The 13230-nt window shown below is 40.9% G+C and overlaps 1 protein-coding gene across 1 annotated transcript in view; it reads right to left on the bottom strand.

Annotated features, from left to right (window-relative positions):
* Nucleotides 1–218: 218 nt before the first annotated feature.
* Nucleotides 219–13230, bottom strand: part of SLC37A1 (solute carrier family 37 member 1) — a 35342-nt gene continuing 22330 nt past the window's right edge. Inside the window, exons 11-19 of the mRNA XM_009283003.2 lie at nt 11430–11520; nt 9878–9940; nt 8074–8159; nt 7365–7413; nt 6468–6541; nt 4533–4611; nt 3866–3963; nt 1440–1492; nt 219–823 (exon numbers count right to left, since the gene is read on the bottom strand). Coding sequence (XP_009281278.1) covers nt 808–823; nt 1440–1492; nt 3866–3963; nt 4533–4611; nt 6468–6541; nt 7365–7413; nt 8074–8159; nt 9878–9940; nt 11430–11520 — 609 coding nt within the window. The 3' untranslated portion in view covers nt 219–807. The remainder of the gene's footprint in view (nt 824–1439; nt 1493–3865; nt 3964–4532; nt 4612–6467; nt 6542–7364; nt 7414–8073; nt 8160–9877; nt 9941–11429; nt 11521–13230) is intronic.

Here is a 13230-nt window from a genome sequence, read left to right as displayed (position 1 = left end):
GGTCTTTTCCAACCTAAATGATTCTATGATTTTATGATTCTATGAAAGAGGGCAGATTTAGATTAGCTAGAAGGAAGAAATTCTTCACTGTGAGGGTGGTGAGGCACTGGAACAGGTTGCCCAGAGAAGTTGTGGATGCCCCCTTCCTGGAAGTGTTCAAGGCCAGGTTGGAGGGGACTTTGATTTGAGCAACCTGGTCTAGTGGAAAGTGTCCCTGCCCATGGCAGGGGGGTTGGAACTAGATGATCTCTAAGGTCGCTTCCAACCCAAACCATTCTATGATAAAATACTAATAGCAGTGCATCTTAATAACCAGCTGGTATTGTCCTCTATGAAGTGATGTCCTTGATGTGCGCAACATGACATAAGGGATACATACTTTGCTCACTGGCACTGGGACATTTCACTGCTAGACTGTTATGATTTCAACTTCCTTCTGCTCTAGTTTTGACTTGTTTTTGCAAAATACACAGTTCAGCATTTTAATTAAAAACATCCTATCAAAAGAAATAAAAAGGCACTTGGTATTTCTCTTTGGCTCAGTTGAGGCGTGCTGCTAAAACCTTCCCAAAGTTCCTGTCTCTTCATCTGATGAATAGTTGCCATCCTGAGGTACTTATTCATGTGCAAAAATAAGAGCTTCAGGGATTTATCAGTTGCATTTCTCACACTGCTTCCAGTAAACATGCGAAGTTCTTCACCAAACAGAATCTCTTAAATATAGAATAATGCATTCCATGAAGTTTGTTTTCCAGGGAAGAGCTCTGATCACTGACGCAGTCCTTATTCCAAATCCGGTCTCGTAGCTCAGTGTTCTTTAAACCTGGGAGAGAACAGCAACCAGGCAGGAAAAATTGAGGTGTAAGGCATTAACAGCCACTAACTTCAAAATGCAGGATCCATCCCTTGCCATGCTATTCTCTGTCCATTTTACTTCTCCAAAACTACAACCAAGGGTCTCAATTTAGATTTTGCATATGCAAGTGTAACCCCATGGATTCAGTGCATTTTTTCCCCTCGATTCAAAACACTAAATTCAGAGTTACCCTTTCCTTTAAGGAGACCTTTTGGAAAAAGTTACATTTGAAACTATTAATAAACACAGAGCAAGCAATTGAGTAGCTTCTTATTCCCCAGGTGCACGCTCCATCATGAAACCCAGGAAGATAACATCCTGGGGAAAAAACAAACCATAACTAAGAGACCGTGACAGAGATGTATTTTCAGATACTTTTCAAAATGAAATGTTCTAAAGAAAAATGTTCATGATTTGAAAACATCAAACCGAGATTACTCTTTTGAAGCAAAATTAAAACAGACAGAAATGGACATACAGAAACCTTAACACGTTCAGTCTACATCTAGGTATTACGGGGCAAAGGCTTAGTAACGTGTTTCTAAACCGTTATTAAAGAGCAACAGCCATGCATAACACTTACAGGGTATGATCTGCATTACACCGAAGTTCCTTCTGAATAAGACGGAGTAAGAACTGTAAACAACAGTCACAGTATCTGTGTTAATATCTATACAGATATACAAATAAGCTCAGTTTCAGGATAAGATGTTCACTGTTACTCAGAGCTCCTCATTTGAAACATTACCCTGTAATGATGAACTCAGTTTAAAAAAAAAAAAATTAGAAGATTTACAGATGCTCAATGTTTGGAAGAGGAGTTTTCACAATGAATAGGCAAGAGGAAAATTATTTCCTTTTCACAACCGAGAGATCGATTTCTTTGTAAAAATCAGAATGGCTTTCCAAAGTTACTTTACCAGCAGACATGTAAAGAAACTAGCAGACATGTAAAGAAACCAGCAGAGGGAACCCAAGACTTCAGGAAAACATGGCAGATAAAAACTTTGGAGCATAAAAGTATTTTAGCTGCTATTCTGACAAACACTTGTGTGTGTGAAAAGCTTTAATCACACAATTAGTCAAGATGAGTAAAGTCAGTCACATTTACTTGCCTGTGCAGGATCAGGACTTTCAAGTCGCTTTAAAAAGTGTACTAAGATAGTACCCAGGAAAGTGATTTTACAAATAAATTGTGATGATTCCCACGTACATTAAAGACAGAATTAGAACTTCCAGGGTTCCCCACTGTTACAGGTTTCCTTATCCTCAGAGTCTCACTGTTATAAATGGAAGTTTCTTTACTATTACAAGTATTGGTGTTTTAAGAAGCTAAATCTAACATTTCAGAGGTATGGGAGTGGCCAAGAATGACAGAACTGAATGCCACGTGAGGCTAAAGCCCCTCCAGATATCTTTGAAGAAATAACATTTGAACACAGACATCTAAGCGCTGTACTGCAAAGAACAGGAAAAGCAGAACAACAGTTACAAACACCAGGATTTATTACAACAGCACAGAGTCAACCCTCCCAAAAACAGAACTTTACAAAGGCATTTTAACTGATGCAGCAAATAAATGTGGGATTTTTTCATTTGGTTTTAATAAATGACTATAAAAGAAAAAAAGCAGAGCTTTAAGTCTACTTGGGAAAACTACGACAATCTCCCAAACCTCACTCTGCAGCATGGAATACCTAATACTGAAAACAGCACAAATCAGGATTTATAGAGCTGCTGACCACCGGTGGCAACATACTTCAATTATTAACCTACCTAATTTATTTACTTAATTTCCAGAGATTTCATATCTTAAATGTGGAAAAATTTACTTCAAAATTTTGGGTTTAACTTGAATTTAGGAAAAAAGCCTCAATCGTAACTCAAAGCAAGACTTTCTGCTTTTCTTGTGTCAGGAAAGAGTGATCTGACACACTCAGCATTAGCTCCTCTGCAGGAGCAGAGAGCTCAGTGCAATACCGTGCAGGCACGGGGCTTTGTCTGGGCACAGCCAGTACGGAGAAAGGAGTATTTCTGAAGTGTTTCACAGTCACCCTACCCTTTCATGACCACTTCTACCCAGGACTTCAAAAGGAGAGGAGAAGCGGGTGACACTTCAGGACATGTCTGAGGTGGTCATAGCAGCACTCTGCTCTGCTGGAGAACAAAGCTGGTACAGACGCCAGCCAGGGAAATCCGTGGCAAATGCAAAAACGTAACCTACAGGCTAACCTACAGGTGGGTGCAGCAAGACTGACTTCAAAGGTACAGCAAGACTCGCCTTGCCTCATCTTGTGTCTTCTTTGGTCTTTAAAAGCAAAGCAGGGCAAGTCAGAAGTGGGGAAAAAAAAAACAAACCCAAAACAACAAACCCAACCTTTTCAGATCTTCTTATCAATCATACAGGATCTCAGACAGGAGAAAAAAAGAAAATGGGCGGGCTTTGTACCAAGCCACCACGTGCGTTGCATTCCTTTTGCCTAAATACCTGCTCCCGGTTACTGTCAAAAGTTAGGATGCCAGTTTTTCGTCTAACCTAGTACTGAATTTTTAGGGCCCATCTGGAGAATGTGATGTATTAACTTTCAACAGCTTCATTACCACGGTGCTTTTGGTGATACAGCAATGTAGCAAAACATTTGTTACTGCTTTGCTTAACTGGCTTTAAAGAAAACGGAAGTAATTCTTCCGTGAGTGGAATCTGAGGCATCTTCTAGGTCTATATATGAAGGTTTGCTTACAATTATGCCCGCTGTAATCTACTCAGCCAGCAATTAACAGATGTGTATTTGCTTAGGAATTGAAGTGCATCAGAACTAATCTGCACTTTTGATTAAAATTAGATGAAAATTTCAAAATGAGCAAATTTGCTCTTTAATTGAAAATCTCCTAAACAATTGGAAGTTTCTTGTAAGATGGAGTATTGAAATTGCAAAAGGAAAACTTGCATTTTAAGATAGTTTAGCACAAAGGAAATACACGGCAACTAAATAGTATTTTTAGACTTACTAGCAAGGCACATGCATCTGCCACCATGAGCATGTAAAACACGTTGTTCCAACCAGATGGGGAAATAAGACCAGCTAAGAGAGGCCCCAAAGCCGCACCTAAAATATAATATTGATATTGTCAGAATGATGCAACGTAAGATTTACTATGCCGAAAGATAGTTATTCTGGGTTAGAATATCAATTTCTCCACCTAGTTAACTCAGTATTACCTTATGTATTAAAAGGTCGCAGAAAGTGCAAAACATTACTGGTACAGCTGCAAGCCAATGTGAAACCTAACACAGGGGAAGCTGGGAGACTAGAAGTTTGTGAAACGCCTGTCTTTGGCTCAACAAAATGCCCGTCCAATATTAAGCTGAATCCTACTCAATTTTCCCTTCCACATACCAGTGCAGAGGCCATGAATAAAATATCCCTGATCTCGGAAACAGCCCAATGGCATTTACTTTTGCTGTCTGTGCCCAGTATCAGTCTACCACCCTCCTCCTTCCCCCCCACCTCAGTGGGACCACTAGAGAGGTTTAAGGCTAAGTTTGCTCTACTCTCCATTTCCAAAGCTGTACCGAGTCCTGGCAAAATGTGAACTGGAGACAGCCTAGTTTCTCAAAGATCCTTTGTTTTAACCTACCACAGCTAAAGCAGGCTACCTTACAGCTCTGGCTTACCTACAGATCCTGTTCCATCGATGATCGCTGTCACTGTGGACAAGGCTCTTGCATTCCCTTTCAGGCTTTTATGGGTACCCTAGAGTGACAAAGACTGCTTAGACCCATCCTGAGCTGAACTCTGAAAAAGTCCTTAGAGCGTCATCTAGCTCACACCCCTCCACATTAGATGTACATTGTGAAGATGCCTTAAAAATCCTAGCTCAGACCCTTTTATCACAACTTAAAGAAGCCATCTACTCCATCAACCTGTTGCCTACAGTGTTCTCCTCTATTAAATCATGTTACTTAAACCACAGGAGCCAAGAAGCTTTCTGTTCTGCACACTCTGGATTCAAGCAATAAGGACAGCACTTCAGCTTTGCATTATGCTGCAAGGCTGTTTCCATGGCCCTTTTTTCCCCTGCTAATACAGCAAAGTAATACAGCAAAGCTTTGTGGAAACAAACAAAAAAAACAAAAAAAACAAAAAAAACAAAACAAAAAAAACCAAAAAACAAAAAAAACAAAACAAAAAAAACCAAAAAACAAAAAAAACAAAACAAAAAAAACCAAAAAACAAAAAAAACAAAACAAAAAAAACCAAAAAACAAAAAAAACAAAACAAAAAAAACCAAAAAACAAAAAAAACAAAACAAAAAAAACCAAAAAACAAAAAAAACAAAACAAAAAAAACCAAAAAACAAAAAAAACAAAAAAAACAAAACAAAAAAAACCAAAAAACAAAAAAAACAAAACAAAAAAAACCAAAAAACAAAAAAAACAAAACAAAAAAAACCAAAAAACAAAAAAAAAACACTGCTGTGATAGGAATACTAGAGTACTGGAATTATGGATATATACCAAAATGCTAATTCAGAGAATTCTTGAGCCAAAAGAAGCTGTTCAGTCCCAATTTTAGAAGCCGGGTCTTCAGAAAAAAAACAATTGATAAAGGGAGTGACTTAGTAGAAAGACAGAAAAACTGAATAGTTCAAAGAACTGCTAAGACAGACAGTCCTTTATCTCCAGTACACTGAGGAGAATACAGTCAAGTAATCAGCAATTTACATTTGCTTGTGTCAAATGTTTGATGGTTGACATCCTAGGAACTGGTTGGCAGTTTCAACCCTCTTCCCAAGGGCCAGGTAGGGATCTTGTATGTCAGGCCCCACTTTCTAGCTAGCAGCCCCTTCAACAAGGCTAAGGATAAAATGGGCAATGCATGGTGGCCTTCTTTGTCTTGCCAAGACCTCCAGGCCAAGGATAGGACTCCAGAGGACGTCTAGAGATTTCTGTCCTGCTCCTTTTCCTGTATTTAGAACATTTGTTGTTAGAGGAGTTTTGCCTCTTGCTTGGTGCTTTAAGGAATGAGGACCTTTGAAAGCAACCTTCCAAAGCCTACCTAATGAAAGGTACCCAGGGTCAATGTTTTCACACGGCATTTGTGACTGACCGACCTGATCCAGCTGGAAGTGCCAGCAACCAGAATAACTACAAGAAATGGCAGAGGGTAGCATGGACAAAAGTAAGGGTATGTGCCATATATAGCTTTCCACACTGATGGGAATTAGGTCTCCAACTCACCTCTCATGCAGACTCAGCCCCTCCCCTCATTTAAAAATGCAAAGTATAGAAGGGGAGAAGGCACCTGTACAGACACTTGACCTTGCATGCAACCTTCACATTCACTTTGGGCTGTCATCTACAAGATTTGGGCTGTCTTGTTAGTAGCCAAGAATAATTCAGAAGCCTCTCACAAGCACGACACTCATTCATACTAATACACGAACTCTAAAACAATTTCAATGGCTGAGTTCAGCACTGCCTACCCAGCTCCTTATCCCTTTCCTTTGGGACAACGCAGCCCCTTCACTGATGACCCTGCAGAAGTCAAAGGGCTCTCTCTGGAGGCCAAAGCTACTACACTGGAAGCAGAGGGGGAGCCAAACTCACCAAATCGGCAGAGACAGCAGTGGTGATCAGCGCGTAAGGGCCATTCACCAGAGCACCACTGATAAGCAGCATCACTGTGGCAAGTGGGACAGAAATGGAAAATGTGAGTTGTTTGCATGACTGTCAACCACAGCAACAGGAAACATCATAGCCTGTGGTTCTCAAATGGTTTAATCCTTCCTTGGCTTCCCTGGCCCCATTACAGAATTGGGAAAGGAGGAAAAGCAACACGTATTTGTATCTCCCTGCAATGCTTACTCCATGACGTGAATTCTCAAATTTAAGAGGAGACAGGGCTGAGTCAAAAGACACTTCCCAGGGCCTTTACTGATCCTGGTAGGTCAGAGAAAGGGGAAAGTCTGACCAAATTGGCCCTAAGAGCAGGGGATGCTCACAGGCACCCACCCATAAGCCCCTTCTCTGCTTGTACAGCACCGAGCACCAGAGGGCCCTAAAACTTAACAAGGCCTTTAGGTAGATGAGACACTACTGTCAGCAGTTGTGTTTCAACTTCTGTTTTCAGGTAACAGATAGAAAGACAAGTTAATTCAGACTAAACAAGTAAAGTTAACGTTGCTGTCAAAAGTACTACAAGTAGTCTTTAAATACCTCTGACACTGGGAATAGAGAATATAATAAAGCCTGTGCTGACACAACAAGTTCCAGAAAGAAGACTAATGATATTAACTAAATCACTGTTCTCATGCCACCCCTTACTTATTTCCTGGCCTCTTCCTTACCCCATAAAAAGCCTGCAAGACAAAGTCTAGGGAATTTGATTCCATATTTCCTTCTCTCAGGGAAAAAATAAAATAAAAAGAAAAGGGAAGAGCATCAAAGGATCATAAATGAAAAGTTCACATAAAGCCAGGCAGAAAATAACTTAAAAACACTCACCTACAGTAGCCTCAAGGCCCATTTTACTGACTGCAGAGAACATGTACAACTGTAAAGATGAAAAAACAAACATGTTGAATACCAACATATGTACTAATCTTAGGTTCCCCATGTTCCCCAGGCTAACTAAAAAATATCTTAGTTGGGATTACGTGAAAACTAGTTCTAGCATCCGAGGTTTTACTAAACCCTTTTAGACGACAGCAGGATGGTTGTTTGATTAGACAGAGGAGGGAGGTAAGGGATGTGCTCCTGTTCCTCAGTATGTCCTTCCAGAGGAAAGGGCTGTGTTATGAGACCACTCAGTTTTAAACTCTCAAATTGCCAGCTTCAACACAGCGCAGAATACTGTTCACAAAAGAATCAAAACTTAAAGAAAAAAAGCACCTCGTATGTCCAACTGCCAGTTTACCGATAGTTACAGCACAGAAATTTTAGCCTTTGAGCAGCTAAAATTCTGGCCAGAACAGACACCAAACAGTGATAAAATTTCTATATAGTCCTGTAACAAGCAATGCACTAGACTTGTTTGCTTGTTTAGTAAAGGCAGCCCCAACGTCTATACTTGCTCACACGCTCAACTTTTCATGCCAGCTTTTAACCTGGCCCGAACTCTTTATATCCAAGTTAGAAGATGCTGTTTGCAGAATTTCCCAAGGAATGCTGTCAAAGTCTCAGCCGCAGCTGTAAGAGAGGGGCAAACTCTTACTGTGGGTGCTGCAAGCAACAACATCATTCCGCAGGTTGATGCCCTCTTCTCCAGCCTGTCTGAAATAAGACCTGCCAAAATTCCACCTGAAAGAAGAGATAGGTGTGTGAGGAAAACACTCAGTGCATGTTTTACACAAAAGACATCAGTTATACTTAATGAAACCCAACCCAGATTAAAACAATAGGATATGACTTTTAATGTACAGTTATACACAGCAGCACAGAGCATGAGACAGACAACATAATTCGCACTTAGCAATATCCTTATTAACCCGACCGGTTTTGACTTGGAAGATAACAGAAGCAGACAGTTGTTCTTCCACATTGTTTATGCCAACCAAATATCCAAGATGATGGAGCAGGGGCGGAACAGAGATGGAAGAAATATTTAGAAATCATTGTTCTGCTGCTTTTGAATGCAAAAAGCCTTTTCACCAGGTGCCATGTGGCCCCACTGCTGGCACTCTGGAATCCAGCTGTGCCCAGCTACTCATGGGTCTCAACTCCTCACATGCACCAATAAACTTGGCTCTCGACTGCTCTGTCCATGTTGCACTGCAACCAGGGGGAATGAGCTATTCTAGATCTTGGGGCAAATGAAATATTTGTTTTTCTCTCCACACAGTCACTCCAGGCTCTTTACTGTTCCCTACTTCTTGTGTTTGCCAACGACTGTACACAGAAGTACTAATCGGAGCGTGTGGCAGGAGGGGGCTGGAAGGCCTGAGGGAAAGAGCTGCCAAAGTGACATAAAAGGAACTTGGTATGGGGCGAAGGAAAGGATGTTCTCCGGATTCTCCAGATTCCTAAATATCACTGGGCCTGCCTCTCCCTTCCCAGCTGCCCATCTCCAAAGTGCTCACATCGCACTTGAATTTAAATGTAAATGCCAAAGGTCTAAGCAGCACGCAGCACCTTGTTAAGATTGTATTCACAGTGGAATAAGATACTGCTGAAAGAAGTCACCCACATCTCTTAAGGTAGTACTAACTTTGGCTTCCAGCTATCTGGGATGAAATGAGCAATGAGAAATGGCAAAAGTCACATCCAGCACAAGACTGGAACAGTAACTGAAAGACACCTTGACACCTGCATCTTGAACTACCAGGGCCTACATAGCTCTTGATCTAGTGAAACTTGTCCAGCATGAGCGTCATTTTCCAACAGACTTGATACAAGGCTTACCTCCATAAGGGAACTGAGGGAAGTGGAGGGGGACAGCGGGTCACACAAAATCAGCTGGGCATCAAGATGATGACACTTGTTTTATTGTGAGCTATACTGTCTGCACTGGCATAAAAATTTAATTATTCAGTGGTCACCTCACAAATTACAAAGGAATAGTCTCATCCTTATTACATTTTCCCAATTTTATCACATACAGTTGTATGAGGCATCAAGAAAAAAAAAAACAAAACACCTGTGGCCATTCGCCTCTGTGCCCACAAAAAATACACAACTGTACAAGCTGGGATAGTTCTGTTATGTTCGAGCGACAAAAGGAAGATATTTTGACAGATGGCATGACCAAAACTCATGGGCCAGAGCTGATGGAGCTAAAAGATTCCATAATATTTGGCTCTAACAATCTGTACTGGACAATATCATTGGCTCTGAGTTTTCAGTTGGAAGATACTTTGCTAGGTTTTCAACAACCAACCCAGCTCTCAGCTTAGTACCTTTACTGCCACTCTTCTTCAGTGGGTGGAAGGCACAAGGACTAAAAATATGTAAGCTGTGCGTACCACAGCTTTTCCTAAACTGGTCTGACTAAGGATGAAATATTAATATATAAAACTTACCGAAGATTCCACCCACATCAAACAGTGTAGAAAGGTCCCCAGCTCTTTTGGCATCAAGATGTTCTAGTGAGAGAAGAAAAACATTTGTCTCATTTCCAGACTACAAAACGTAGAAATCTCAACACAGTCTTGTCATGCTAGGGTAAAGGCATCTTACAGCACTATTGTTTGTTCACAGGAATAAGCTACCATAAGCTGTCATTGTATATGACAAATAAGAGTGTATCATAACTGGGTATTCAGGGACACAGTCTTTTGAATGCAATGACACTCATGGCTGGACATTTTACCACTTTAACTATAGATACAGTCCAAGCAATAGAGCTGTCGATTGTTAAAGTCTGGACTAACAATATTCCCATTTGTGAACAGCCACAGATTCATAAGCCGTTAACAAATGCTCGTGAGGCTCTTTGCTCTAAAAGCATGATTAGCGTACATTTGGATCACTTATAGAGCCTCATCCTGGAGGTCTCCATCACACGACCAGTAACAGTCATCATTAAATTACGTCTGGCAACCCTGCTTGGCACAACATGCACTGTGCAGTTTATGGGGACTATGAAGAGACAGTGATTTCCTTAACTCCACTGTTTGGCATGGGCAGTGAAGACCACTGTTTGCACATACTTACATTTAGTCTAATGTAGTTACTGATATGCTACAGGGTCAGATTTCCAAAAGTACATCAGAAAGTTGGGAAACCCAGTCCTATTGTGTTAAGTGTGAAGTTTCAAAAGGAGCTGGACTTCTAAACACTTTTGGTATTTTTTTTGAAAGTCTCTGAAATACATTTGAAAGAGCAGTATGTGCTAAAACAGTGGTGTCAGTGGCACTACCATAACCTCACCAACATCTGCCACAGCACAGATGGCAGTACTGTGGTAAATATCATTAACCTTTCTATTAAAAGCACACTGCTTTCAAGGTACCCAGTCCAGCAGGAGCACTGGTTATTTGGAGTCCACACACAACAGCCTTTAGCCATAGGATCTGCAGCTCTATGTGTTTTCATAGGGTGTTCAACCTGTCTCTCTCTGCTGGTTGTTACTGCCATACTTGTCCAGCACAGCCTTTTTGTTAGCTGGGGGTTTAAAGGTCACATCATGACTCACAAGAACATGAATTTCTCCGGCTAGGGAGAGCTCCCCTCTCTGCTCTCTACAGCACAAACAAAAAAGCAGCACTGAACAGATAAAGAAGTTAATTTAGATTTTTTTGTATACATTTAAATAAGGCACTTCAATCATGTAAAAACATTATTAGACAGTAAACTTTTCCGTTTGTTTGCAAGAGCCAAGACACAGCATTTATGCTTGGAATTGTTAAAGATAAGCCAGATTCTTTTTTTGTTTGTTTTGAAAATGCCCTCTCATAATACTGAATTCATAAAACTGAGAAATATGTCAGTTGGTGACTTACAACTCTCCTGCTACTGTAGCAAAGATAGCCTATTTCAGAAGCAGTAATGTTTATTTTCTTATTTATTTCAAGCTCATATTTCCAGACACTTTGTAGTCATAATTCTGTATCCCCTTACTGTGATACTTACCTACATTTGTGATATAGAGGGGAAGCCAGAAGAGGAAAGTATAGCTCACCAGCTTTGCAAACAGAAGACAAAGAGAGAACTCTATGACTCCCTGAGAGAATAAAGAAAATAGGAAGTTAGCATCTTGACAGAGGCTGCTACTTGCTTTCAAAGACCATTATGAAAATGGTTTCTAAGAAGCATTTAGGCTTTTCTTTTTCTCTCAAGAATTCCCAAGAAGCATTCTTCCCCAAGAGCACAAAGCTTACGATCAGAGCAGACTGTGGTATTTTACTGACGTATTTTCTCTTCTCTTAATTGTACTGAATTGACCGAAGAGAGAACACTAAAATGAACAGGAAGGATTTGATACTGTTTGAGACATCTGCATCACTTCTTTTCCTCATGTAAAGAGTTTTTATATAGCATTATAGCAGATTTGGAACGTATTCCAGAGAAATTGGCATATTTTTGTGTTCTTTAGATCTTTCCTTCAGATGGGTCTAAGATTTCTCCCTTATTGTTTAACTGTTTACAAAAAGCCAGTTAACCAGTATGACAGTTCAAATCAGTATGTGGCAAGAGCACACTACAGACAGGGCATATGCCTATTTAAAATACTAATTTGTTCCATCCTCTTTCCTGCTGGGTACATGAAAAGTATACTTACTGCACAGAGCTGCAACTAAACAGCCAAATTAACCTATCTTCATTCCCCTCACCATCTGATATCTTTTTGTTTGAAACCGGATTTCCTAAATCCCTGGTACAGAGCACTGCAGTTATCTGCATGGACACCACACATACACAGCTGGCTCTACTTCACATACAGCTGTGACCATTCCCAACAACAGGCAGGAAAAATACTACAGTTACAGAGATTCCAGGTGGCAGCAGCAGCAGTTTTTTCTACCCATTACTTCCACTTGCCACAGGAAAAACAGTTGAGACAGAGGATCAGACTGGACAGGATGAGAAGATGCAGGAATACAGTGGTTGGGTGCTGGGGATTTCCTCCCCTACCTTTACACCTGGTCCAAATCAATTTGCATATAATTCTACCTGTGCAACCTACTGAAGGCGCGAGGCTTCAAGCTGAGAGGACAATCAAGAATGGTAGTCCCTGACCTAAAGGAAACTTCCTTTCCTTTTACCAGCAGTCTGAATGTTTGGGATGTCTGAAACTTCTCAATATAAGCCATACAAGAGATTTTAAAATTAAAGCTCTTAAAACCAATGTTGAGGAGTGTAAAAGGGAAGCCATGGAAGGAAGTTCTGATACAGAGAAGTGCTTATAGACTCAGCCTGCTATTCCATCCTTAATACCCATGTGTCATTAACTAAGACCAGTAAACTTTTAGAATAGACTTTAGAAGAGAATAGACTATTTCAGCTGGAAGGGCCCTACAACGATCATCTAGTCCAACTGCCTGACCAATTCAGGGCTGACCAAGTTAAAGCACGTTGTTAGGGGCATTGTCCAAATGCCTCTTAAACACTGACAGGCTTGGGGCATCGACCACCTCTCTAGGAAGCCTGTTCCAGTGTTTGACCACCCTCTCGGTAAAGAAATGCTTCCTAATGTCCAGTCTAAACCTCCCCTGGCGCAGTTTTGAACCATTCCCACGCGTCCTGTCACTGGATACTGGGGAGAAGAGATCAGCACCTCCCTCTCCACTTCCCCTCCTCAGGAAGCTGTACAGAGCAATGAGGTCGCCCCTCAGCCTCCTTTTCTCCAAACTAGACAAGCCCAAAGCCCTTAGCCGCTCCTCACAGGACATTCCTTCCAGCCCCTTCACCAGCTTTGTTGCCCTCCTCTGGA

Source organism: Aptenodytes forsteri, unplaced genomic scaffold (genome assembly GCF_000699145.1).
Source record: "Aptenodytes forsteri isolate BGI_AS27 unplaced genomic scaffold, ASM69914v1 Scaffold2, whole genome shotgun sequence".
NCBI classification, from domain to species: domain Eukaryota; kingdom Metazoa; phylum Chordata; class Aves; order Sphenisciformes; family Spheniscidae; genus Aptenodytes; species Aptenodytes forsteri.
This window is presented reverse-complemented; position numbering and strand designations above follow the sequence as displayed.